We start from the raw sequence: 24,588 nt of genomic DNA on the forward strand, positions 1-24,588 counted from the left end.
TAAATATTTAAAGATTACTAACTTCATTTCCTGGCAATTAGGAACTGCTGTGATGAAGCTTATCAAATAAGCATTAGTCCTCGATTTTGTATTTTTTTCGAAAAGATTGTTTTAGTACTTTAAATATGAATAAAAATGTACCAAAAGTTTCATTAAGTTTGGATGTTTCCTTATCGTCAATAACTCAGCGCCTATGGCATTGATCGATCTCAAATCCTAGTATGTTATAGTTGGGCCTAAGAGCTTTCGATCAATACCGAACTCAAGGTCTCCCGATCCCCCTGACCCGAGGTTAAAGGGGTCCAAAATTGAATTTTCGAATGGCGATATCTCCGTTTCTAATTATTGGAATTCGAAAAATTTGGTGTTTTGGAAAGCTATTGTTGATTACTACAACCATTCTGAAACCTTAATTTCATCCGATTTAATCGAAGGTCCGATTAATCGAAAAATCGATTTTCGATTGATCGATCTCGAATATTTCGAACACTGGACGATTCCTTTTCTTTAAATTTTAGTATATTGTAGCTGAGGTCAAGACCTTTAAAACGGTGGGTCGCACTCCTCTTTCGATGTTCCCTGACCCGAACTATAACCAAAAATGTCATGACCGGGCTGTATTTTTAGTTTTTCTGAAGCGATTTTGACAAAATTTTAGTATATATTATATCTAAGATCAAGATCTTTCTAAAAATGGGTCCCATACGTTTCTATCCCAACCCACTGTACCTCGACCCTTACTATATCCATATGGACCGGACTCTATCTCCAGTGTTTATTAACCGATTTCAATGAACTTTTCTTTATTTTGTTGGCCTTCCCCACTCAGACTATTTAAAATAGAAAATGACCAGTGATAAGCCCAGATAAGCTTATGATAGCTGATATTCTTTACAGACGACTTCGAAATGCCTGCAACTAGGGGTGCTTGCAACTCGGAATGCGTGAAAATTTGATTGTTAGTTGAATTTTGGGGGTAAAGAATTGCGTCGAGTAAACTGTTCTCGGCGGTCGAAATGGATAATATTGGCTCGACGTAATTCTTTACCTCCAAAATTCAACTTACAATCGAATTTTCATGTATACCGAGTTGCACGCATTTCGATGTCGCCTGTAAAAAATCTCAGCTACCATAAGCTTATCTGGGCTTATCACTGGTTTTTCCTTTTAATTCAGGCACACCTTGAGAGATTATTGCAAACGATGCATTACTAATAGAAGCATTATGTTAAATTTAGGGGAAAATGGGGCACCACCAAACACGGGGTACCACCAAACTAATTTTTATTTCTAAACTACTTGGACTATCTCGACCATTCCTTCAGTGGACAAGCATCCCTATAGTGCCTATAAATTCCTATAGGTCTTATTCTCTGAATCGAATATCCGATTAAAAAATCGCAGTGTTTAGTGGAACCCCGTGTTTGGTGATGCCCCAGTTTCCCCTAATTAGAAAGCTGTTAGTTCTAGTAATATAAATCTTATAGCAAAATTTATTACACTAATTCCAACTAAATCCATAAAATTAATTTCCTAATATATTCTCATAAAATTAAGTTATGGTTCTATTCCACTGATAACACAACATGTTTTTTATCACTTTACTGTTGCCAAGTGTTTCTGCATTATCGACTTTTCTTTGTATTGGTTTCTTTCAAGACTGTTTAGTGGTTTTAGAACACGGCCAGGAGTTTGAAAAACAGTCGAGACAGGAACCAACATAAAGAAAAATGAATGATACAGAAGCGTTTGAAAAAGGCTGAAAGATACTGCTAAAAAAACATGTTCATTTTTTTTATTGGAATAATGCACATTATTCATTTTAATGTAAGAACAATCTTTTCGATCAGTAAAAGGAGCAAAGTATTACATATAGTTTACAATTAATTATAAAAATCTTATGTTTAAAAGCAAATTTGAGTGTTCAGAGAAATAAGTAATTTTTTTTATAATGAGATCGAAATTTATTTTTGTAATTCTCTGTGTAACACCATCAGACGATGAAAAACATTTCGCCATATTGTAGTAAGTACTACGTTATTTTTAATTAGACCATTTTTAATTTTTTAAATTAATATTGCTTTTCGTTTGTTCTACTTCATGGTGGCGTGCCAGTGAAAAATGAACATGCTTTTTAGCACTTTACTGTTCTCAAGTTCAACAGAAAATTAACGGAGACACTGAACCTCTCTTGACTTTTACAATTTTATTCTCTACGACGTTTCGAGAATGGATAGAAGAGAATCGTAGAGATTAAAATTGTGAAAGTCAAGGATGGTTCAGGTCTCCGTTCATTTCCTGTTGCATGCCATCGTACCGAAAATCTTCTGAAAGTTCTCAAGTGCTGCTACATAATAGACTTTCCTTTTTATTTATTTCTGTCGCGACTGTTTTGTGGTTTCAGAACTCGACGAGGGCTGAGAAGAACAACCTAGAGAGAAGCCAACACCAAGAAAAGTCGATAATGCAGAAGCACTTGAGAACAGTAAAGTGCTAAAAAGAAACTTATTTTCATTTTTCATTAAAACAGCACCATTATTCAATACTTGTTTTATAACGAACCCAGAACACAAAACTTCATTCCTTAGCTAAAATGTCGCAAATGAGTAAACTCACCCTACATGGATTTAATTCTTCGTATCTGGAACAGAAGTTGAATAGAAAAAATATTTAATGATTCTTTAGAGAAACATTTAAGTCCATTCCAAGCAGTTATATGTACTTTTGGTATGGCTTTTCTTTTCGTAGAAAAACAACATTTCATTTCTTTAGTTGAAGATAAACATTTGCTCTCAGTTTGTGACAACTTTTCCCATCCACCATCAGCAACAAGCCCGAGATTTATAAAATTAGATTAAGTTCTGAGAAACATATCCAGTGGTTATCTTGAGCTCTTCCCATCCCTCTGGTGATAATGCTTCGATAGCGCGCACCCAAAAATCCAACGTAAACATTCTGGTCTGTTGGGGACTGCCTTTCAATTTAGTCCATCCCGCATTATCGTGATTTTATCGTATTAAATATTAATGCAAAGTAGAAACTACCCAACATTGGGGGATGATGGGATATGGATGGCAACAACGACCGTGTAAAATTATTTTCACAAGATAATAAATGGTTCAATATTGAATATTTTGGGTGGATAACGGAATTTTTTGACCATGTATATAGAACATTGGTTGTTGGAGGAAATATTTGAAATAACTTCCATAAGAAATGAGAAAATAGATAAAATTCCAAAATTTAGGGACATGTTTTGTTGTTCGAGAATCAATTTGACAGGGAGACTTTCATTGAAGTCTCTCAAGGGCGGAAATTTTCTGTGAAGCATCCCCATCATAAGGGAGGGAGCTGCAGTTCTAGTCTTTCTTTCCGGGAAAAGACATGATGGCAAAGAGAAGAAGATACTGACCCTCAGGGGCTTTTAATTTTTTTTTTTCAATTCACTCAACGACAATCTCGAAAATAAAACTAAACAACTGCTCTAGTTTCCAAAGCTCATCGCCCATTTGGTCCCCCTTTCCCACCTCGTTCTGGGACTTGAGTTTTTTTCCCTCGGGTTGGAGCATCCGGAGTATTGATATTTTTTCCTCCCCTCAACAGAGTTTTTGGAGACCATTTGCTTGCTGAGAACTTATTGATTGATCCCAAACAAGGAAATACACTATAAAATGTAGTGAGAGAAGTAGATTCAATTTAGGTCTCTCACTCCGGATGAAATACTTCTTTAGTCTCATGGTGAGATGACTAAACAGAACTTTTTATGGTTTTTGGCGTATTTTCCCATTGAAATTTTCATCTGAAACTGAAACTTTAAGCTCAATGTTTTCAGCTCTTAAACTATACAGAGTTAGGGAATTCTAGTTGAAGAATTTCAGAATTCAACTTGACATCTGTTGCATTTTTTGTTCAATCACATGATATATGAAACCGACGAATATTATTATGCTATTAGATAAATAAATACCGTAAAACCATCTACTTGATCTATAGCATAAGTTCAAATAAACTGAAATTACTATTGATTCCAATACCTTTCAAACGAACCCAAATTAGCTTCAAGCGATTGATAAATACGCATACTGTAAAGTCTATTTAATCATTGACTTTGAAAAAAACGTTCAGAACCATTAGAGTTAAGTCAGTTGCAAAAAACAATTTCAATAATACAAAAACTGAACTAGGGGCGGAGGAACGTCTGTTCGACAGGGAACCCCTATTGACACTTTTGCCAAATTTTTGAAAATTATTTAATGTATCTAGTAAAATATAAGTAATATAACGTTTTTTCGGTAATATACCTTTTACTATAAATAGAGATGTTCAAATTTCGTATCCCAAATGGTACAGAGTAGGGTGTCAATAGGTGCTGACACGAGTTCTAAAAGTGTCGATAGACGTTCCTTTCACCCTATATCAAATCCTCTTGAAGGGGTTATGTATATCACAAAAACTAAACCAAAAACAACATATTTTCTATTTTACTGATCGGTCTCTATAGAGAGAACAATATATATAATCACTAGATTTTTCAATCCTTCGAAATTTTCACCTTCCACACCACGGTTTCAGACGATTTATGAAAAATGATGTCAACTCTGTTTGTCCGTCTGTCCGTTTGTGCATCTCACTGTCGTCAGCTCTAGAAGCCAAACGGTTAGAGATTTAAACATGGGACCTTCGGGACACCCCTCCCCCTAAGTCGACCTTGGGACCATTAACATGCCCCTCATTTTCCCTCGTCCGTCCCCTCATCCCAATATCATTAAAAAGCAATCTCAAAAAACCATATTTTTTTAGAATGCTCGAAAACGCAACGTGCGATTTTTTTTGGACATGTTTTAAAAATTACCCAGGCGGACATTTCGTCTATATATATGAAAATATAGTTGCATCATTCCTAATAACGGCTCCAAGATCATATTATGTTTAAAAGGCTCTAGAGAACACATTTGTGAACCGTATAGTATCATGTTTTGGGCTTTTAGGAAAGGTCTTGGAATTTTAGTATGACTGTAACGAATTCCTGATCTTTATCCGAAATTCAATCAAAGCCATTTTGGAGGCTTTTTTGAGTGGTTTATAAATAAATTCAAATTGATTATGAATCGGTAACCAACCGGTTATAAACCGATGATTAATTTTTGTCCGAAAATCAATTGTACTACTGTTAAAACTATTTTGGGAGATCTTTCAAGTGATTTATAAATCGGTTGAAAACCGGTAAATGGTAGATGATGCGAAAGTTCTTTTGAGGTATAACATCTAAGTCACGAGTGCGGTCACTTTGCAAAGTATGAGATGTTTTGCCACCCCTTTTTTTCTCGCAAAATAAAGAAAATATTAAAAGATTTTCTTTATTTTTATTATTATTTAATATCAAATTAAAGAAAATATTATAGTTAAAAAATTAAAGATTTTTTACTGTGGTAAAAAATTGTATAAATATTCATTATTCTTACTTTTCATGACCAATGCAACCACTCAAAGGATTTTAATGATTACTAACAAGATAATTGATAATATTGGACTTGGAAATTACTGCATTAGGTTCTATAACTTCAACTCAAAATCAAATTTGCATACATTCTGAGTTGGATCATGGTAAGTAAGTCTTTTATTAAAAAAAACTGATTTGGGGCTATCACTGGTTATCTCAACCGATTTGGTCAAGATTTGATTTAATTGAAAGGTTGTGAGATTTGCAACAAAGACTCTTTCGGTGCTAGCAATATTATTGAATTGATAATTCAATTTACAGTATCATTTCCTAAAAGATTCCCCAGAAAAGCTATTGTGAGGAAGCATCGAACTCGAGGCAGACCTAGGACAAGGTGGCTGAATTAAATTCAAAATCCTGCCTTGGAACGCCTTGGGATCGAACCCGAACATCTTCCTGAAGTGGCGGAGGATCGATAAGCGTGGGCTGCTAATTTGGATGTCATGGGCCAGAGATTCCAATAAGGATAAGCGGTTGAAAATGATGATGATGTTGATGATGTATCATTTCCTAATTTTGGGCAAATCTTACGATGATTCGTTACCCAGTTTGAATCAGTAATAGACCAATATATACCAGTGCAATGAAAGAATATTCACAAAACAAACTGTCCTATCTTGTAAGTTTAAGCATTCCGCAAAATTAGAACACATTTATATCTGCTTCTTTTCGGAAAATGATTTGCCAGACTCCTTGTGTTTTGCAAAGGGTTGCGTTTTATTAAGGTACAGGAGATCTCATCTGGCACGGGTATTAATTCCTCATGATTCCAACTCTGTCCAAATGAAAATCTAGATTCGTTGCAATGGAAAAGTGAAAGAGTTTCGATTCCAGAAGTACGGATGGAAAATAAATTTCTCTCAGTGGACAACAAAATCTGTCACTTGAGGACTGTGCAAACGGAATAGAATGGAGAGCTGAGGCATAGTGGAAAAAATAGACAGTCTCTCAGTGTTGAGAATGAAAAAAAACAACATGGGAATAAAGAGGAAATGAGGACGAGGATAAATTTTCACAAGAACGACACTTGGTGAATTTACATAATGCATTTCATCATTTCACACAAATCATTGAAAATAGTAGTGGGAAAAGGAATGTCTAGGAAACAATGAGATGAAATTCAAGAATTTTTTTCATCCCTCTCACAGTTCTGAAAAAGTGTCTGAATATCTTTCCTTTTCTGTAGAACCATGCATAAGGGGGGGGGTTGTAGGGATGGGGGGAAGGAGAAAAAATTAATATGAGAAAGAATTCCTTTCAAGTCACATTGCTGAAGAAATATAATGCAGTAATTTTTTATCATACTTCCACATATTTTTCTACGAATACATAGAGTGACAGTTCCACTAGGGAAGAGAGCAAAAATACTGTCCATAAGGACGTAGAGTTATTTTATTTGTTATTTTTTGGTCTGGAAAAAAATTATTCTAAAATAACAGCAAATTTTTGTTTTTCAAAAAAGCCGTATGTGCAATATTGCAAGAAGAAAAGAATTTCACAATTAAAAATACATATTAAGCGCTCTTCAGACTAGGGTTTGAGCTCAGTTTCTGAACGGCTTGTATTTTTAAAGAAGAAACAATGGTAGGTACTCTTATCAATTGCCCTAAAAGACAACTTCACCAAAATATACGCATACTTAGAAATTTATACAGCATATGAACAAACATTTGAACAACACATGACATCTCTAATACTAAACACGCGTTAATAATTTCACTTATTTAAATATATAGGGAAAAGTCGTCTGCCTTCAAACGAAAAATGGAGTTTCAAATTTAAGATTTTTTTGTGAAGAATCTACAAAATGGATTTTATTTTCTACTACACCAAAAAATTCTCTTGTTCACTCGGCGTATATGATTACCTCATTTAGCACTCGCAAGTCCTCAGTTTTTCCTTCTGAGGAAATTAAAAAAGTGATGTCGATTTGTATGAAGGCAGCTGGCATAGTCTGCCTTCAAACGCGAGGCAGCTGCCTTTAAATGTTTTTTTTTTCACTGAGAATATTGTATCAATAAAACTAAATGGGCTATAAATGATTAGATTGAAGCCTAATGCACTCACTAAAATCATCACTGCAGTCAAAAGACATTAAACAATAACTTTTCTTCACATTTTTCTGAAGCACTGTTTCGCACATGAAAATTTGGAAGAAAAAGCCATTGAAGTTGAAAATTGTCAACTTGAAACATCCCGGCCGGAGCAAGATAGCAGGTTATAAGTATTTGTATGACGTTCGTCAGAGAAAAGTAGGAGTTCGATTTCACATGTTTTGATGTATGGAAAGATAGGATTTAAAGGCACACGACATTAGCATTTAAAGGCTGCTGCAGGGTGATATTTGCAAATTTTTGGCACCCACAAAAATTGTGTCATCTGAACCAAAATGTATTAACGGAAATATTAAGCCTGATTAACCTTCTATGTGTCACAATGGAAGATTTATTTGTAAAATGATTTTTACTGTGAAAAATCACATGATTTGTGGAACATCAAAATTACAGTTTAGAGCTCATTTTCATTTTTTTTTTTGATCTAGCATCTAGGAAATAGGAGCTAGGCTCTCCATTTTTTGATGATTTGTGAGGATGATGGATAGCTACCTAATAGTTAATAGAATATAATTTATGCTTTTGAGAACAACGAAAAAATCGCAACATTTGAAGGCTGCTGCATTTAAAGGCAGACGACTTTCCCTACAGTAACTTAAATTAGATTTTTTTATTTACTTATTCCGATTCAAAAAAATAAAAGCAAATATACAATACAATGATAAATAAATTTTATTTGTTTATCATGTAATGTAATCAAGTGTTTCAGGACTTAATAAAGACATAGATCTTCATGAGCATTGTACTTTTCCAATTGAAGAACCCAATAACTAGTAGCAAGTTCTAAAATATTATGAAAGTTCTGATCTTCGAACTGCATATTTATTTGTTTTATGCAAACTTTCTGGAATTCGTAAGCAAAATAAAATCAGTATAACTATATAAAGTTGTAGGACTATTATAGCCTAGGAAAGTTGGTGGAAGAATGCCCGTCCTGACGAAGACTCCTGTAAACCAACCAATTACTATTCGGCTGGGGTGGTGACTCTGAGGGTTGCTGTACCGGTGGCTAACCTATTCAATTTTTCAAATATTTTGATGTAACCAAACCTCCGAGATGACTTTAAAATAATTTCAGTTACCATAAACTCATTCGGGTATATGAGATTATCATTGCTATTGCTTTATTATTGTTGACTTTTGCAAGATCCAAATTTTCCTTTAACAGTACAATGAAGCATGAAGAGGTGAAATGATAAACTTCACCTTTATCAATTGTTCTAATTAAACTTTATTAATATCATTTTATATTTTTAATATTTACTTTTCTTGTTACAATATTTGAACACTAAATTGCGACTCCGAATTTTTTTCGAGTCTTCTCCAATTTCAATATAAAATACAAGTCACATTTGAAATTTCAGTCATTATAGTTATCAGAGCAGCAAGGTATATACCAGGAGAAGGCCATTATAGTGAAACAGTACAAATATGAAAATATTCGTGATATTTTCGGTTTTTATTGACAACTTATGGGTTGTGTCCAGTAAGTCTTTATGTCTAATGTGACTTTGAGTGATAATACAGTTTAGACTCAACAATTTTATTTAAATTCTGATTTTAATTAATTTAACATTCATCTAGCGTATTTCTTTAAAACTGCTACGTTCCGTTGACTAGTGCCACAATTATCATGTCCTAATATCACAAAAAGGGGCACTCAATGGGTTAAGTGGTAGAGCACTCGCTATATGATGCAAGTGTCCCGGGTTCGAATCCTCTTTAGGTCACCAGGAATTTTTCTGGCGTTAAAGGTGTTCTGATTGCATCCAGTGAGTTTCACTCACTTCATTCCACGGGCATGGGACTGACAACCTCATCCCGTACAAGAAAAAAAATCATAATGCGTGTGTAGAAATCCCCTTCTGGAAAGGCCTAGTTCCTCCATGGAATGTTGTGCCAGCATTATTATTATATTATGAATCTAACAAAAAATTTCAAAAATGTGCGATGGTGAACTTCTTTTGTGGGAATATTACTTAATTAAAGCTAAACCGAGGTCCTTTATAATTCTGTTTACGATCAAAATACAGTAATGTGAGATTATTGAAATTTGTAAATCAATTTTAATTTCCAAATGAAACCCTAGGCTAACAAAAATTATTGGATATGAGCCTCTATAGCAGAATAGCCTTCCATTCAATCTCGCTGATTTATTACATTAGGGTAAATGTCCTAATTTAAAACAATTTCCAGGCGCTTTAACTTTGACAGAAGAATCAACAAATTAAGTTCATATTTTTTCTGAAGAGAATTACATAAATTTGCTCCTTGACTCTTCTAGAATGTTACTGTTTAGTGAAAATTCTTTAGATATAATTTTAAAACTTCTAAAATACAAGAAAAACATGCTAGTGTAAAATGCTTCTATTGGAAACAAATTAATCCAAATGGAGACAAGGGAAAATTTCTAATTGGAGACAAACAGTGTAAGTGAAACCGCGACGAAAGGCTTCCAAAACCTTGTTGAGTTGCTCTTGAGTGCAGGATTCGTTCTTATTCCTGGTCTATTCTCCTTTCCCATCTGAGATAATAAGAAAACCTCATTAAAAAAATCATATTTCCGGGGTTTCCTATTGAAGCATTTGCAGACACTTCAGAAAAAACCCTTTTTGTTCACGAAATAAGTAATTATTTCATTTGAAAACTTCACGTACCGTTAATAATAAAGATTAGCACTTAATTTAACTAAAATTAGCCAGAAATATGACATTAATGTTAAACAAAACGAATAAATAACAGTCACCTCATTGTGTTTTTCATTGGAAAACATGGTCAATCGATGAAAAATTCGATGGTGAAAAGATACACTTTTAATTTTTCTGAGAAATTAACAAATTAAAATTTGTGAATATGAATGGATTTTCGCTTTATTTGGAGCAAAATTAACTAAATAATGAAACTGTGGTATAGAAAATATATAAATATAATAATTTAGTACTGTATTTATCATGAAAACAATTACGTTTCCATTTGGAGTAGCTAAAAAATTCCATTTGGAGCAGGTTTTGAATTAGCTTAATTTACCCTAATGTTAGATTGATCTTGTCATTTTGAGACATAAAAACTACCCCTAAAAAATACCACCATGAATCACTGTCATTTATGCGAAATTCGTGTGTTCGAAATTCGAGCACTCTGCATATTAGGTGAGATTCTTAACAATCTCACCTACTATAATCCTAACAAAATTTCATGTCCTCCGATCGCGCTCAAACTTGGCCAAAATGTGTTTCGCCACTTCCTGATCACGAATATATGGGGGGCTAAGTTACGTTCCCGGCCGGCCGGCCGGCCGGCCGTCCGTCCGGCCGGCCGGCCGTCCGGCCGCTCTTTGGAGCTTAATAGCTCCTAAACTAAAAAAGATATCGACTTGCGGTTTCCGGCAAAGGTTAAATATCGTATGAAAATTGCAACTTGGTGCATTTACCCCCCACCCCCCACCCCTCCTTCCGCCATTTTGAAGACCCCCCTTTTTTTGTTTTCTCAATAGCTCCGCCCCTATGGCATCGAGCGGGCTCAAATTTTAGTATGTTATAGCTGGGCCTTAGAGCTTTCCATCAATACCAAACTTAAGGTCCCCCGACCCCCCTGACCCGAGCTATAAGGGTCCAAAAAAATTTTCATAAAATGGCCATAACTCCGGTTCTAATTGTCAGAATTTAAAAAATGAGGGCTTTTTGGAAAGCTCTCATGAAATGCCACTTCCTCTTCTAACATCGCAAGTTCATAAAACCACCGCTAGGGGCGCTATTATTAAAAAGAAGATTTTTAAATCTTAAAAGTTAAATAACTCAAAAATTCCTTATGCAATCCGGCTGAAATTTTAGTATGTTGTAGCCGTTGATTATACCTATCAAACAAAAAAAACCTTAAGTCGATCCATAACCCCTGACCCGAGCTATAAGGGGTCAAAGTTCGAACATTGACCGGCCTCTATCTCCGGTTCTAATTAACATATCGACATAAATTTTACCTTTTTGGTTTCGTCTCGATGAGCACTTTCAGATGGAAGTTCAAAAAGTCACTACAGGTGGCGCTGTGATAGCGTCAAAATTTATCGAAATTCAAAGTCACTTTTCTCAAAAACGGCATTGTGCAAGTTAATGAAATTTTAGTATGTTGTAGTCCAGTCTAGGACGTTTCCAAAATGTTGCGTATGCGCGCTGTGGTTTCAATAGAACCGGAGATATGAGGGGTCAAAGTTCACAAAATTAAAAAAATCATATCTCCGGTTCTATGTGACCGATTTTGATGAATGAGGGCTTAAACGAAAGATCTCACCAAATACTACAACTTTCTACAACATTTGAACTTCGTGGGACCAACACCAGGGGCGCCACAGTCGAAAAACCAATTTCAATATCACATAACCTCAATTATCTCGACTGTCGCTGAACCGATTTTGATGATTACTTCGACATAATTGTAGAGGACATTTGTCTCTACATTTCGTCCATACATCATTTTCCGGTCAGACTACGCTATCACTCCGATTTTTCCATTTATGTGTGAAAAAATTGATTTTTCCCATAATAACGCTTTGAAATCACTCAGATGCCAATTTGACTGCCTCTACTCCACCAAGACACTTAAAATAGGGTTTTAAATGGAAAGTCCCACAAAAGACAACAATTATTTGATATAGTTGAAGTTCAACAAATGACTACTTGGGGCACTCTGGATGAAAAAACGAGTTAAGAAACAAAAAACCTCGCTTATCTTGGCTTCTGAGTAATCGATGAGATCATGTTCTATGGAAAAATTATAGAGAACATTCTGGTCTACATTTCACCCATATAACACTTTTCTGTCAGTTCATCCAAATCCTTGATATTTTGGTTTAAATACAAAATTTGTATAATTTCACGTATTTTATTCAAGATAACTGAATGGCGTCTCCCAACTTCAGCTCTAAATCGAATTTGCATGCACTCCGAGTTAGCTCACGTTAAGAATCTCACCTACATAAGCCGGTTAGGATTATCTGTCCCTTTTTTTTTATAAATTTGTCTCTAACTCTATATTATTAGAGTTCAACAAAATGAATCATTCTGTGAAACATACACAACACGTGCAAAAATTAGATTTAACTTTAATTTTTTAGAACAATATATGATACATATAGCGAAACGTATACAATCTTGTAAGTTGAGTTCCATGGAATTTTTTATATTTTCTTTTGCGTCGTAAATTCTGTGAAATATAACGGGATTACGGCTTTTTACTGCTCGAACTCTACGAAGAGAGCAGTATATATTATATAATCCCTCGGTTTTTTCACCCCCGAAAATTTCCACCTTCCACCCCCCAGAGACCACTTTTGTCAACAAATCTTCACGTTTTAGACGATTTCTGAGAAATGTCGTCACGTTGTTTGTCCGTCTGTCCGTCTGACCGTCTCTCTGTCCGGGTGTCGCCAGCTCTAGAGGGCAAACGGTAAGAGATAGAGAATTGGGACCTTCGGGGGACCCCCCCAAAAGTCGATCCAAGGATCGTTAACATGCCTTTCGTTTTCCCCACATTGAAAAAAGAGTTTATATAATATCGAGATGTTGATTAGATCTAGTGATACAGGCTGGTTATTTTTGGAATTTTGATCCCTTATACATTATGTCAGGGGTATCCGAAGGATTTTGTTTGATAGACATAAAGTTCAGAGTATACTGTAGCGTTCTCAGGGGTGTAAGGGTACCCTGGAAGTCCAATAAACATATGAACCACCCTGGCTTAAAGTGATAGCGCTCTCTTTTACCTTACCATTTGACTCATATTCAAACATACCCTCATCTACTCCTCCAATCTATATCCATGGTCCCGCTGTTGTTCCCTTTATCTCTACTCGTTTTCTTACCCATCGATCCTTTCCCCCTGATCCTGTTTAGTAGCTTTAGCGCCTCCTCTTAAACATGGAAATTTGAAGGTTGAAGTTTTGGATTTCTCGTCGGTCTTTTCGAACAGATTTTTAACACAAAATCGGACTCAAAGTCGCTTGGACATTTCCAGTACCCATTCTAGTTGGAGTTTTCCGACAGCTTCTACTGTTGCTTCTGTGTTCAACGTGCTGATAAGATGCCCCTTTCCCCATGCTACTACACAATAATCCATGTTGTTGGAAAAATTTGAGTGCATGGATTGTAACAATACTAAATGTTTTGTTTTTTAGTTATAGTAGGTTAAATTGTTAAGAATCTCATCTAATATCAAGTTCGTAACATTTTGTTTTCGCTTAACGTTCCTATATTTAAAAATGTGCTATTATCGATCATTTATACTTTTAGTTTTTTTTTTTATTTTCAATTGAAAAGCTATTAAATTAGACAAAAAATGTTTCAAATTGAAAATGATCTTTCGCATTATATAAATGGAAAACGTTTAAAGAAAATTAATATAACAACATTATATAGTCTATGGCTCTCCGTTTGAGTTTAACCAATAAAATATTTAAATTAATAACGGACAAATAAATGTACTCTACACAATTATAAAATACTTTTGATAAGATATTATGACCAAATATTTAAGGCTTTCTTTTAGAAGTTCTCAAAACTCCTACGCATTCATTTGTATTTAATAAATGCAAAAAATGCGAACTATAGATTAAATGAGCCAAGTACATGTCACATTATAATGAAAGAGTTTGCCATTTTTAACCCCTTTAATGCCGTTTGTATCCCTTTATGGCAGTTAATTTAAGATTTTTATGATAAAAATGTTATCACGTGCTCTTTCTTTTCTCAAAAGATATAGAATTTTGAAATATGTTGAGCTTGTCACTTTGCGCTCCAGGATTCCTTCATCAAATTTTCAATGAAACATTTGCAACTTGCAGCGAATGATATGAGCTCCCCTCTGTCCTTTATCAGCGAGAGAATTGCAAATGGTCAGGATGCTGCTTTCCATGAATTTCCATTTGCGTGCTCCTTGAAGTGGGGATTCCTTGGCGACCTATCCCACATCTGTGGCAGCTCTATAATTAATTCCAACTGGGTTGTAACAGCCGCCAATTGCAAACCATACTCTTTGGGAACTTATCATGTAGTTTGTGGTATAACAGATCGTACCATCATCAGAAATCAGCAAGAACGAAAAGTTGATAGATTTATCGTTCATCATAATTACGCAGGAGGTATGTCTCTCAATGACATAGCTCTTGCTAATTTCGATGAGAGTCTTACCTTCAATGAATACGTTCAGCCTATCGCATTGCCAGATGGTTCTCTAACCGAAGGCACCGCTACCGTAATCGGATGGGGCTTACGCTACACCCTCCAAATTGACAGTACAAATCATTTGCAGCGCGGCGAAGTTCCCATTGTTAACAACGATGAATGTTGCAATCTTCTGACCAGTCTTGTTCCGGACGCCTGCAGTAAAATCGATGCAACTACCATATGCGCCGGTGGTGGTCAAGTTCATACTTGCTCTGGTGATTCTGGTGGACCTCTTGTAAAGAAAGTGAACGACCAATGGACTATTTATGGCATTGTGAGCTGGGGATCCCTAGTATGTGACGTTAATATTATAAATCCTCCTACCGTCTACACAGATGTCTACGCTCACTTAGATTTTATTAACCAACACATAAATTAATTTGTAAATTAATTAATTTAACATTATAAATTAATGAATTGGTCAAAGCAATTCAATAAGTATTTGTTTTGAGAATTTGTTTCTAATCTTCTATCTTCTTCTTATCTAATTTACTTAATGGTTATGAAGTGTAATTTACAATCCTGAAAAATTTTGAAAACTTCAATCAATGACCGTATAAATTTATCTTACCATATTCTTAAACTAAAGTTTTTTTTTTTGTTTGATATGAATAAAATGTAATGAACTAACCTAAAAGGTTTAGGTTAGACATTTTATTGTTTTTCAGTTTTATTTTCATTATTAACTTTCCGTCATTGAACAGCTTCTCGTCCTTAAAGGGTTAAAATTAAATCTTGTAACTTTCCAAAGATATAGAAACAAATTATCCAGATATATTCAGATTGAACTTTCCAGACAATCAAATGTTTGTGGAGAATAGATCACAGAAAGTTCCATTAAAGATGCTTAATTACTTTCTCACAATAACACAGCAACTCTCTAACATTTTCAGTATACTTCTGACTCTGATGTTGTTAAACCTTATAGTGATTTACAGTTGATTTAAGACAATAAAGGCAACAATAAGGATGTGTATACATAGTCTTTTAATGACCATGTTGGATTTCTCAAAAATTGATTCCAATCCATCTATTTTAAGTCATATTTCGACTACCATACCTTCAAGTGATCATATTTCTGTAGACCTTAAGAATTTTCAAGTTTTGTAAAAAAATACGATAAGATGTTTCACAATTTTCCCTTTATAGTTTCAACAGATTATAGACCAAATAGTTCGAGATATTATGTTCGGATTACTGTTTTAAGAGGTTTTTATGCATTTATGAGCAATTTGCAGGTTTTTTTCTTTTGCCTTAATTATTAAATTTCCACAAAAACCATATTTTTATTATTTTTTATTAACATTTCATCCAGATATAATAACTCCCTTGTATCATTCTTGAAAAAAGTTTTCAAAGTCGAAAGTTAAACAACTTTATATAGAGCGTAATTTGCAAGTGTTTAGAGTTTAGACAAGGACTTTCAATAAACCACTCTTCAGCCATCAAAGTTAAATATTAAAAGAATGGCTGTAGAATTCTAATGCTTACCTAATGTAGAAAAATACTTTCTCTTTCATTGTGTTACCTTCCTTTTACTGCTCGAACTCAAAGAGGGAGCAGTGTACATTGGTAAAAATAAAAGGGTCAAATTGACCCTTTCACGATCCTTTCAGGGGGGGCGGCAAATATCATCCACCCTTTCAAACGATTTATTTCGATCTTTCTGTGAAGGATCATATAGTGACCTTTTACAAAAGTGTCAAATTTTGATGTTTGATCTGTCAATTTTTGAAAGGTTCACTTTGAGGCGGACCCTTTTCAAACGGATTACCTGCTGAAAACACTCAAAGTACGCGAAATTTCTGTGGATTTTTTCAGTATTTATGAAATATTTTATTTTCATGGAAATAATGGCCTTAATTTTGAGTCCAAGATCAAGATCAAAATTTCAAGCTGTCATATTTTTCCATGATCAAGATTTCATATTCTGATGCAAAGCATTTATGGGGAACTTCAAAAGTCTTTTAGGTAAGAACCAAGATTTCAAGATTTTGCACATTTCTGACACGTAACTTCTGACAAATATCTTCATTTCTTTGCCGTTTTTGTTGATATTTCGTCATACAAATTATGAGTATGAATAATAGGACGTATTAAAGAATAAATGAGAGCCCATGAACGGGAATACAGAAAGTGCAAACGTGCAAACCACACTTGTGACCTGTAATAAACTTTGAAATTATTATGCAAGATGTAATTCTTTTTCAGGTATTCTCAGAGTGTTGTACTTCGATACGAACATCTCGAAATATGTACTATTTCGATTAAATTTCAAATCCAAACGCAGTATTTTTCATAGTATCTATTTTGGTATGATCTCATCTTATAGAAATATTTATCATCAATACAGTCATTTCCGTATGAAACTCTTCAAAATTGTTACTATCTTGAAAATTCCAAGCACCTCTGAGAGGTTCTTGGAATTATTTCAAGAAAGCAAGATATTTGACGTCTTTAAATCTTGAAATATTGATTTCAGAATTACAAATCTGATATCCACACGGTTTGTGTGTTGGATTTCAAGATTCCATGACATTTAACATATTTGACATCTTGGATCTTGATTTTTTAATTTCAGAATACCAAAATATTGAAATTTTCTTGATCTGGATCATGATCTTGGTCTTAGAATTGAGGCCAATAATTACAATTTTCATTTTTTCGTAATTTTTTGACGAACGTGGAGATGGTAATAATAAAATATGTGAAAAATTATTTATGATGGTTTTTCGTTACGTTCAAATGCCAGTTTTATTTAATGCAATGTGTCATAGATGGCGGGTGTATAATGGAAAGTGAAAGAGAAAAAAAGAGCTTCAGAGCTGTCAGAGATCGCAGTTTGATATCAGTTATTATGATTTGTGTAGTAGTGTAGTGATCATGTGCAGGAATTATCTCAGCAAAAATCAGTGAGTGAAATCAAAGTGTTTGTTTGAACTTCCGTCATTGAGGGATCCTTTCAAAGGATCACTTTTCCGTTTCAAGTGAAGATTTTACACAACAATTTCTTCTAAAATTTGTGCAATAATGCTTAATAATTACTTGTGGCACCTTTATTACATCCAAGCGAACGAAATACTTTCATTTTCCAATATGATATTGTTTTTCTTTCACTGGAAATTTGATGTGAAAAATTGCAAAATTTTCATCATTGCAAAAGATCAATTTGATCCATTTTAAAGTCTCTGTTGTAATCCTTTTGGAAGTGTCAAAAATTTGCAGAAAAATTTCCCACACAATTTTCTCGCAAATTAATGTTGTTTTGTGTAAAATATTGTGCTTCAGACAAGCGCAACTTCCAAGGAAAGACAATAAAAAAATTACTCACTGATTTTCTTTTTTTTTAAGTCTAATGGAAATAAATAAAATAGTGATCTTTTTGAAGGTTCAAGTTAAGGAACCTTTCAAAGGGTCACTGTACGGGACCCTTTACTTGGATCATTCAATTGATCTTATAAAGAAAAATCAATTTCACCCATTTGCTTTGCTGAAATTGACTCTTTGAGGCAATGACCCTTTTAAAAGGATCCCAAATGACCCTTTTATTTTTACTAGTGTATAATCTGATTTTTCAAATTATTAGTGGACCAGAATTTGTCAACAATAGTCATCAACCTCCGGTATTCAGCATCCTCAACTGAAAAAAAAAACATTTTCTAAAGACTTTTTTTCCTTTTTTATCCTGTCACCCGTTTCCAACTCACCAATACTATAATTTTTGAGTTTTCTGGAAAATATATTTCGAGATTTGTTTTATTTGCTGATATGTTTTGAAGATAATTCATATAAATATTTCGTTCATACACTGAGAAAAAAAAGAGGGTGCGATTATTTTTTTTCCTCATAACTTTAACACTTTTTAGGTGTAAAAATATATCAACATTTTTTAATGTTAATTTTACACCTTTTTAAGGGTAAAATTAACATGAAAAAGAGTAACTTTAACCCCCAATACACCTAAAAAATGTAATATTTACACCAATTTTGGATCAATACTGCAGGGTAAAATTAACATTTCCGGAATGTTATTTTAACTTTTTAGGATTTCTCTCAGTCAGTGTAGAAACCTACACTGAGAGAAATCCGAAAAAGTTAAAATAACATTCCGGAAATGTTAATTTTACCCTGCAGTATTGATCCGAAATCGGTGTAAATATTACCCTTTTTAGGTGTATTGGGGGTTAAAATTACGCTTTTTTCATGTTGATTTTACCCTCAAAAGGTGTAAAATTAACATTAAAAAATGTTGATATATTTTTATACCTAAAAAGTGTTAAAGTTATGAGGAAAAAAAGTTAATCGCACCCTCTTTTTTTTCTCAGTGTATGATCGATTAAATATTCGACAAAATATTTTCGAGATTGAAGTTTAATCACTCGAGAGGTCGTATTTCTTAACCGATTTGATCGAATTTGGATCACTTGGATTTTTTCAAATGATCTTGAAATTTAAAATCCAAAGTAACCTGTAAATAAGTAAAGAACCTGTAATAAATTTATTTTGTTTGAATATTTGGAATATTTGGTCGTACACTCAGTGAGAGAAATCCGAAAAAGTTAAACTAACATTCCGGAAATGTTAATTTTACCCTACAGTATTAATCCAAAATCGGTGTAAATATTACCCTTTTTAGGTGTATTAGGGATTAAATGTACCCTTTTTCATGTTGATCTTACCTTTAAAAATTTGTAAAATTAACATTAAAAATGTTGATATATTTTTACACCAATAAGTGTTAAAGTTCTGAAGAAAAAAAGTTAATCGCACCCTCTTTTTTTGTCAGTGTACGTATACATATTTTGATATAGAGCGTAAAGGGTAAGAGATATCGACTTTGGTTTTCAACAACCCCCACACAAGTTTGAATGTTTTAACTTTACTTAAATCTTTTTACTTTTAAAACCCTCCCTATTTTCATCAATGTTGTCAAAGTTTATATTTTTAGTAGTCACGAGATAGATTATAACATTGGTCTTTTCGTGATCCACCCCTTCTAAGTTGCTAATGTAAAACGAATTTTGGACAAAGACTTGGTTTTTGTGATGGAAATGAAATGAAATTTGTTAGTAAGTCTCATCACATTCCGCCGGCGCATTTACACTTCTTCGAATAATTAATATCTATGCTGAGAGTCTGACTGAGCGCATACTCACGTAGCAAAATATGAGGGAGAAATGCGTGGGTGTGAAAAAGAAGGGTTCTATGTGAAATTGAAAACTCCTTTTAGAATTCATCCCAAGTCTCTGACTCCTACATTCTCAATCCACCAGAGAAATCATCATAAGGGTAATTAGTGAGAGACACTTTTTTGCTAAACCCCATCCGACAGGATGTGGGTGGATACTCCATCCTTACGACATTCACCCGACAGGAAATCTGTCTTTCATCTACCATCGAGGAAGGGATGGTTAGAGTCATATGAAAAACTATCCATGATAAATGTAATGTGCTCCTCATCTTCAATCAACCCACATTTCCTCTCTCTTGGATTTTTTTCTGCCATCCCCATATGGATTTCGTCTAAGTAAATATTGATTGTAATGTGAATTTTCTCACAATCTTCCACGTTCTTTGTCTCCAAGAAAATTCATCTTAGGCTCTTGTGCCAAATTGAATTGTGACATTCCTTTTTCCTTTGCCCCAAATGCCTCTGTTAGAGGTAAAAGAAAATATCCTCCGTCTAGGATTATTTGTTAGAATTCCAAGTGGAGAAGGCTTTTTATTCAGTATGTTGCCTAACTACAGGAAATGAAGAAGCTTTGTAGAATGGCACAAAAACAAGCAAAAGATAAAAAACTAACAATTCCATGTTAAATTCTTCGAGGAAAAATTTGTGAAACCTAGAATTCTCAATTGAGAGGGCATTTAGAAAACGACGGAAGTCAAACTCAAAGAAAATAAAATAAAAGTGAAACGTTATCAAACACTTTTATTTTTGTTCCAGTATCAAATATTTAAATCAAGGATTTCTATAATAAAAGCAAATGACAGAGACATTATACCTTTACAGAAAGCTCCTCCTCAAAACTTTAGATTTATATGTCACACTTAATAAATCACATTATTTATCTTAATTCATAAAATTGTTTAACGATTTAACTACAACGTAAGAAAAAAAGATCACAACGCTAAAATGTTAGTTTGCTTTTTTATGAAAGACTAAAAACATCATTTTTTAACTGCTCGAACTTCACGAGAAAGTAGTTCGTACAATTCAATTTTTTTTTCAACTTCTCACCATCCTAGCTTCCAAACGGTTGGAGATATTGATTTCCGGTCTCAAGCGAACCCCCTCATAAGTCAACATTTTCTAGCGAACCAACTTACCCAAATCATCCGCCACATCTTCTAATCCCTTTAAAAACATGTTTCTTTGATTTTATCTCAAAATTGGACCTGGCGATTTCGATCATTTTTGGATCTGTTTTGAAGGTTTTAAGTACAGTAGAGCCTCGCTATAGTCCATATTTGGTTCCAAATTTGACGCTTGGGTCGCACTATAGCCCATGTCATTTTTTTTTAAATTATCAACGACTTTTAGTATTGAAATTGCTTGACGGTTTCCACTTTCTTTGCGATTGTTGTACTTATCCTCGCTCTCTTCGTTATGGATCACAATTATCACAACTACTCAATTAAGTTTGCCAAAAATTTTAAAATAATTGTGACAGCATTTCATAAATTGTGGACTATAGAGCGATGGCCTATAGCGGGATTTTAATGTAAAAGGAAGGCTTGGGTGAAGAATTAAGATCATATTATTGACGCGGTATTCTGAAGTTTGTTTAGAAGACCCCTATTCAATAAATACAACCAAATTTGAAAAATGTTAACAAACTGTTTTTAAATATAACTACCTACCGAATTGAGAAGCAGTAGCCAGTAATGAGCTCAAACAGAAGTAGATTTTGGTACTCTAATAATGTCTTAGATAAAAGGTAAATGGAACTCTATTTGCACAAAAAGTCGTTGAACTTCGAAGAATTCAAATTCAATTTCGAATTTTCATACTAAATTTTCGAACAAGGTCGGGAAAATCACACTAAAAAAAAGCTGGCAAGAGAGTCACTCAGTGATTATGGAGTGATTAAATACAGGGGCGAAAACAGTAAACGTCGTTGTTCTGTTTTTTCTTCCCAACAATGTGAAAACCGTCACATTTTGACACTTGAACACTTCGAAATTCGAACAGGTTGTAACTTCCGCCACCTTGCGGAATTATTAATAAGTGAGAAAGTCTCTTTTTTGGATCTTTAGATAGATTTTCGAATTTTTCAAGATCTACTTCTGTACGGAAACAATAGCCAGATCTTAAAACATCCGGAAAAGCGAGAATCTACTGTATTAAACTTCGAGTAATAATTTGTTACTTGGGTTTCCCCTGCTTCACGTTTAGGGTAAGTGTACCAAATTCCGACCAGCTTGCAATTCCGGCCATATTTTTTATTCTCTAAATTTCCATAAATTTTTAGTTTTTGCATACGTCTAGAGATTATACAATGCAAAAAAACAATAACAAAAAATATCGCTTCGACGAGCAAAATGATCTGAAAAAGGCATTGGAAGAATTGCGGAGGGGCAAGGAACTGTGAGAATGAAGGTGGCCGCAATAAGCCCCCAATGCTATGCCTACATTTTTATTCATTTTAAAATGTATTTAGATTTTATTTTAGAGAAAATAAATACGATAAACTGTCTGCAAAGTTCCTAGGAACACTCCTTATAAAAAAAAAGTAATAAAAAATCAATTTGTATTAAAAATATTACATTTCAAACTTGAGACTTTGACGTTTGCATGCAACAATTCCGAAATTTGGCACACTTACCCTACTCCTTGTAGACTCTCTCAATCAAATAATTTACAATGTTAAGGGAGCAAATTGTGGGTAAAATTCTTGGTAAATTGCTACAGTGAAATGCAAGGGATGGCAATTAAATGTAAATGCGGCTTAGTGGACACCATTAGCCTATAGAATTCCTGATACTTGCACACAAAGAAAAAAACTAAAGTAAATGAAGACAGTATACGTGTTTAACGTTTTAATGCCTATTCTTAAGGCATTAGGGGACAAATGAGAGAAACCGGACACAATGGCTTTTGGCATTCGTTGAAGGAAACCATGTAGTGTGAAGCTCGATATTTCTTCTCATTTTCAGCATCCGTTGATGATTTCCTGACTTCATATGGTAGGTTGCCTTTCCCAACCGTGGTACAATGGCAAAACCCACAATGAATTACAATTTGTATCTCTGTGCTGGCAGAGCCCCTAAAAATGCTACATAAATATATAAATGAAATTGTCAACGGGGGGTTTGGTGGTGTGTGCTTGTGGATCAATCCAATTAAAGATTAAAGTGAAACACAACCCCTCTTTATTTACACAAATTTGTAATTATATGTCGTGCTCTTTATATGTACACTGCAAACCATACAGCATATATACTGGTATCATTCATTTATTTGGATTTTCATTTCTAAAATTGTATTAATTCAACCCACACTACCTTTGCCTGTTTCCCCTCCTTCTTAACCCTTTTAGCAATACGGTGAGCCAAGTGAAATGCGTTTTTATATCGCTCTATTTTGCAAAAATAGTACTGTGGTTAAATTCACGAACGTAATCAGACAAAATTAGTTACTGTTTCTGTGTTAGTGCTGTTATTGTGATCAAATTTAACCATGGTCAACACCAATTATCTCGTACAATACACCATTTCATTTGTTTTAAAGATTTCATAATACACATCAGCCAATTTTTTAAATATTTAATAATATTTAATATATAAATTTTAATAAAATTGCCCTCTGTTTCTGTTTGTGGAATTTTATTTACTAAAAATTTTGTATCTCTGTTATTTTGTGAGGAATTTACAGGGTGGCTCAAAAAAAATGCAACAAGTTTAGCGCATAGCTGTCAAACCGCTGGTGACAGCGGTTTCATATGTTGCATAGTGGTAGTTCATTTTATTAGATAAAATCCTACAAAAGCATTTTATATAATATTTCGTAAATTTTTTTTAAACCGTAATGGAACTCAAACGTGACAATTAAATGTCGCTATATTTTGCAGGAAATGCGAAAGCATCTATAGTTAGGGCTCTTCATAACATGAGCGTAATTAAACTTTTCGTTTTTCGAAACATAACTTGGTAAAGGGATACTAGTAGCATTTTAAAATGCTTTGGTGGAGGTCTAAAAAAATGCTTCATCCCAAGTCATCGTCCTTAAAGTGAAGAAGCAAATTGAACAAAATCTCTATATTAAGCCTTAAAAATCCTGAAAAGGACGAGATTTCATCGATCCTCAAAAAAAAGTTACGTTCGATCGACGAATGACTGAATTCGCTTGCACGTTTATGGTCGGTCCCAGAATGTCATCTTTTCTGATAAGAAAAATTTTCAAATGAGCAATTGATATGCGAAGAAAATGATTGTGTCTATCTGAAGGAAAGAGCTTACGATAATTTAGACGCTCGAATGGCCACAGGAAATCAAGGACCACCTATTTGCTGGACTTTCTTGAAGACAAATTATCGCTTTCCACTGACTGGGGTTTTTAGTCTATACCGTCAAAACGAATGCCAATGTGTTTCTGGAAATTATCCTGGAAGGAGTGTTGGAGTCGTGGACAAATAAAAATTTTAGTAAGAAGTAATGGAAGTTCGAACAAGACTCGACAACGTCACAGAAATCACGCGCCGAACAAAATTTGGCTAAAAATAACGTTTCGCACTACATTTTTGGAGCACAATGACCT

At 34.1% G+C, this 24,588-nt stretch overlaps 1 protein-coding gene across 1 annotated transcript; it reads left to right on the plus strand.

The window, feature by feature from the left end:
• Positions 1 to 8,976: 8,976 nt before the first annotated feature.
• LOC129802335 (chymotrypsinogen A-like) lies at positions 8,977 to 15,804 on the plus strand. The gene is made up of 2 exons (XM_055848070.1): positions 8,977 to 9,100; positions 14,447 to 15,804. Exons 1-2 carry the CDS (start codon positions 9,046 to 9,048, stop codon positions 15,205 to 15,207), a joined length of 816 nt encoding a protein of 271 aa, XP_055704045.1. The 5' UTR covers positions 8,977 to 9,045; the 3' UTR covers positions 15,208 to 15,804.
• The last annotated feature ends 8,784 nt before the right edge of the window (positions 15,805 to 24,588 follow it).

The sequence above is a fragment of the Phlebotomus papatasi genome, chromosome 2 (assembly GCF_024763615.1).
Source record: "Phlebotomus papatasi isolate M1 chromosome 2, Ppap_2.1, whole genome shotgun sequence".
Lineage (NCBI taxonomy): Eukaryota > Metazoa > Arthropoda > Insecta > Diptera > Psychodidae > Phlebotomus > Phlebotomus papatasi.

Excerpts from the sequence above, each read along its gene's own strand:
- LOC129802335 (XM_055848070.1), top strand. The coding sequence starts at position 9,046 with ATGAAAATATTCGTGATATTTTCGGTTTTTATTGACAACTTATGGGTT. Across the intron at positions 9,101-14,446 it reads CAACTTATGGGTTGTGTCCA|CGAATGATATGAGCTCCCCT; the intron begins GTAAGTCTTTAT and ends TGCAACTTGCAG.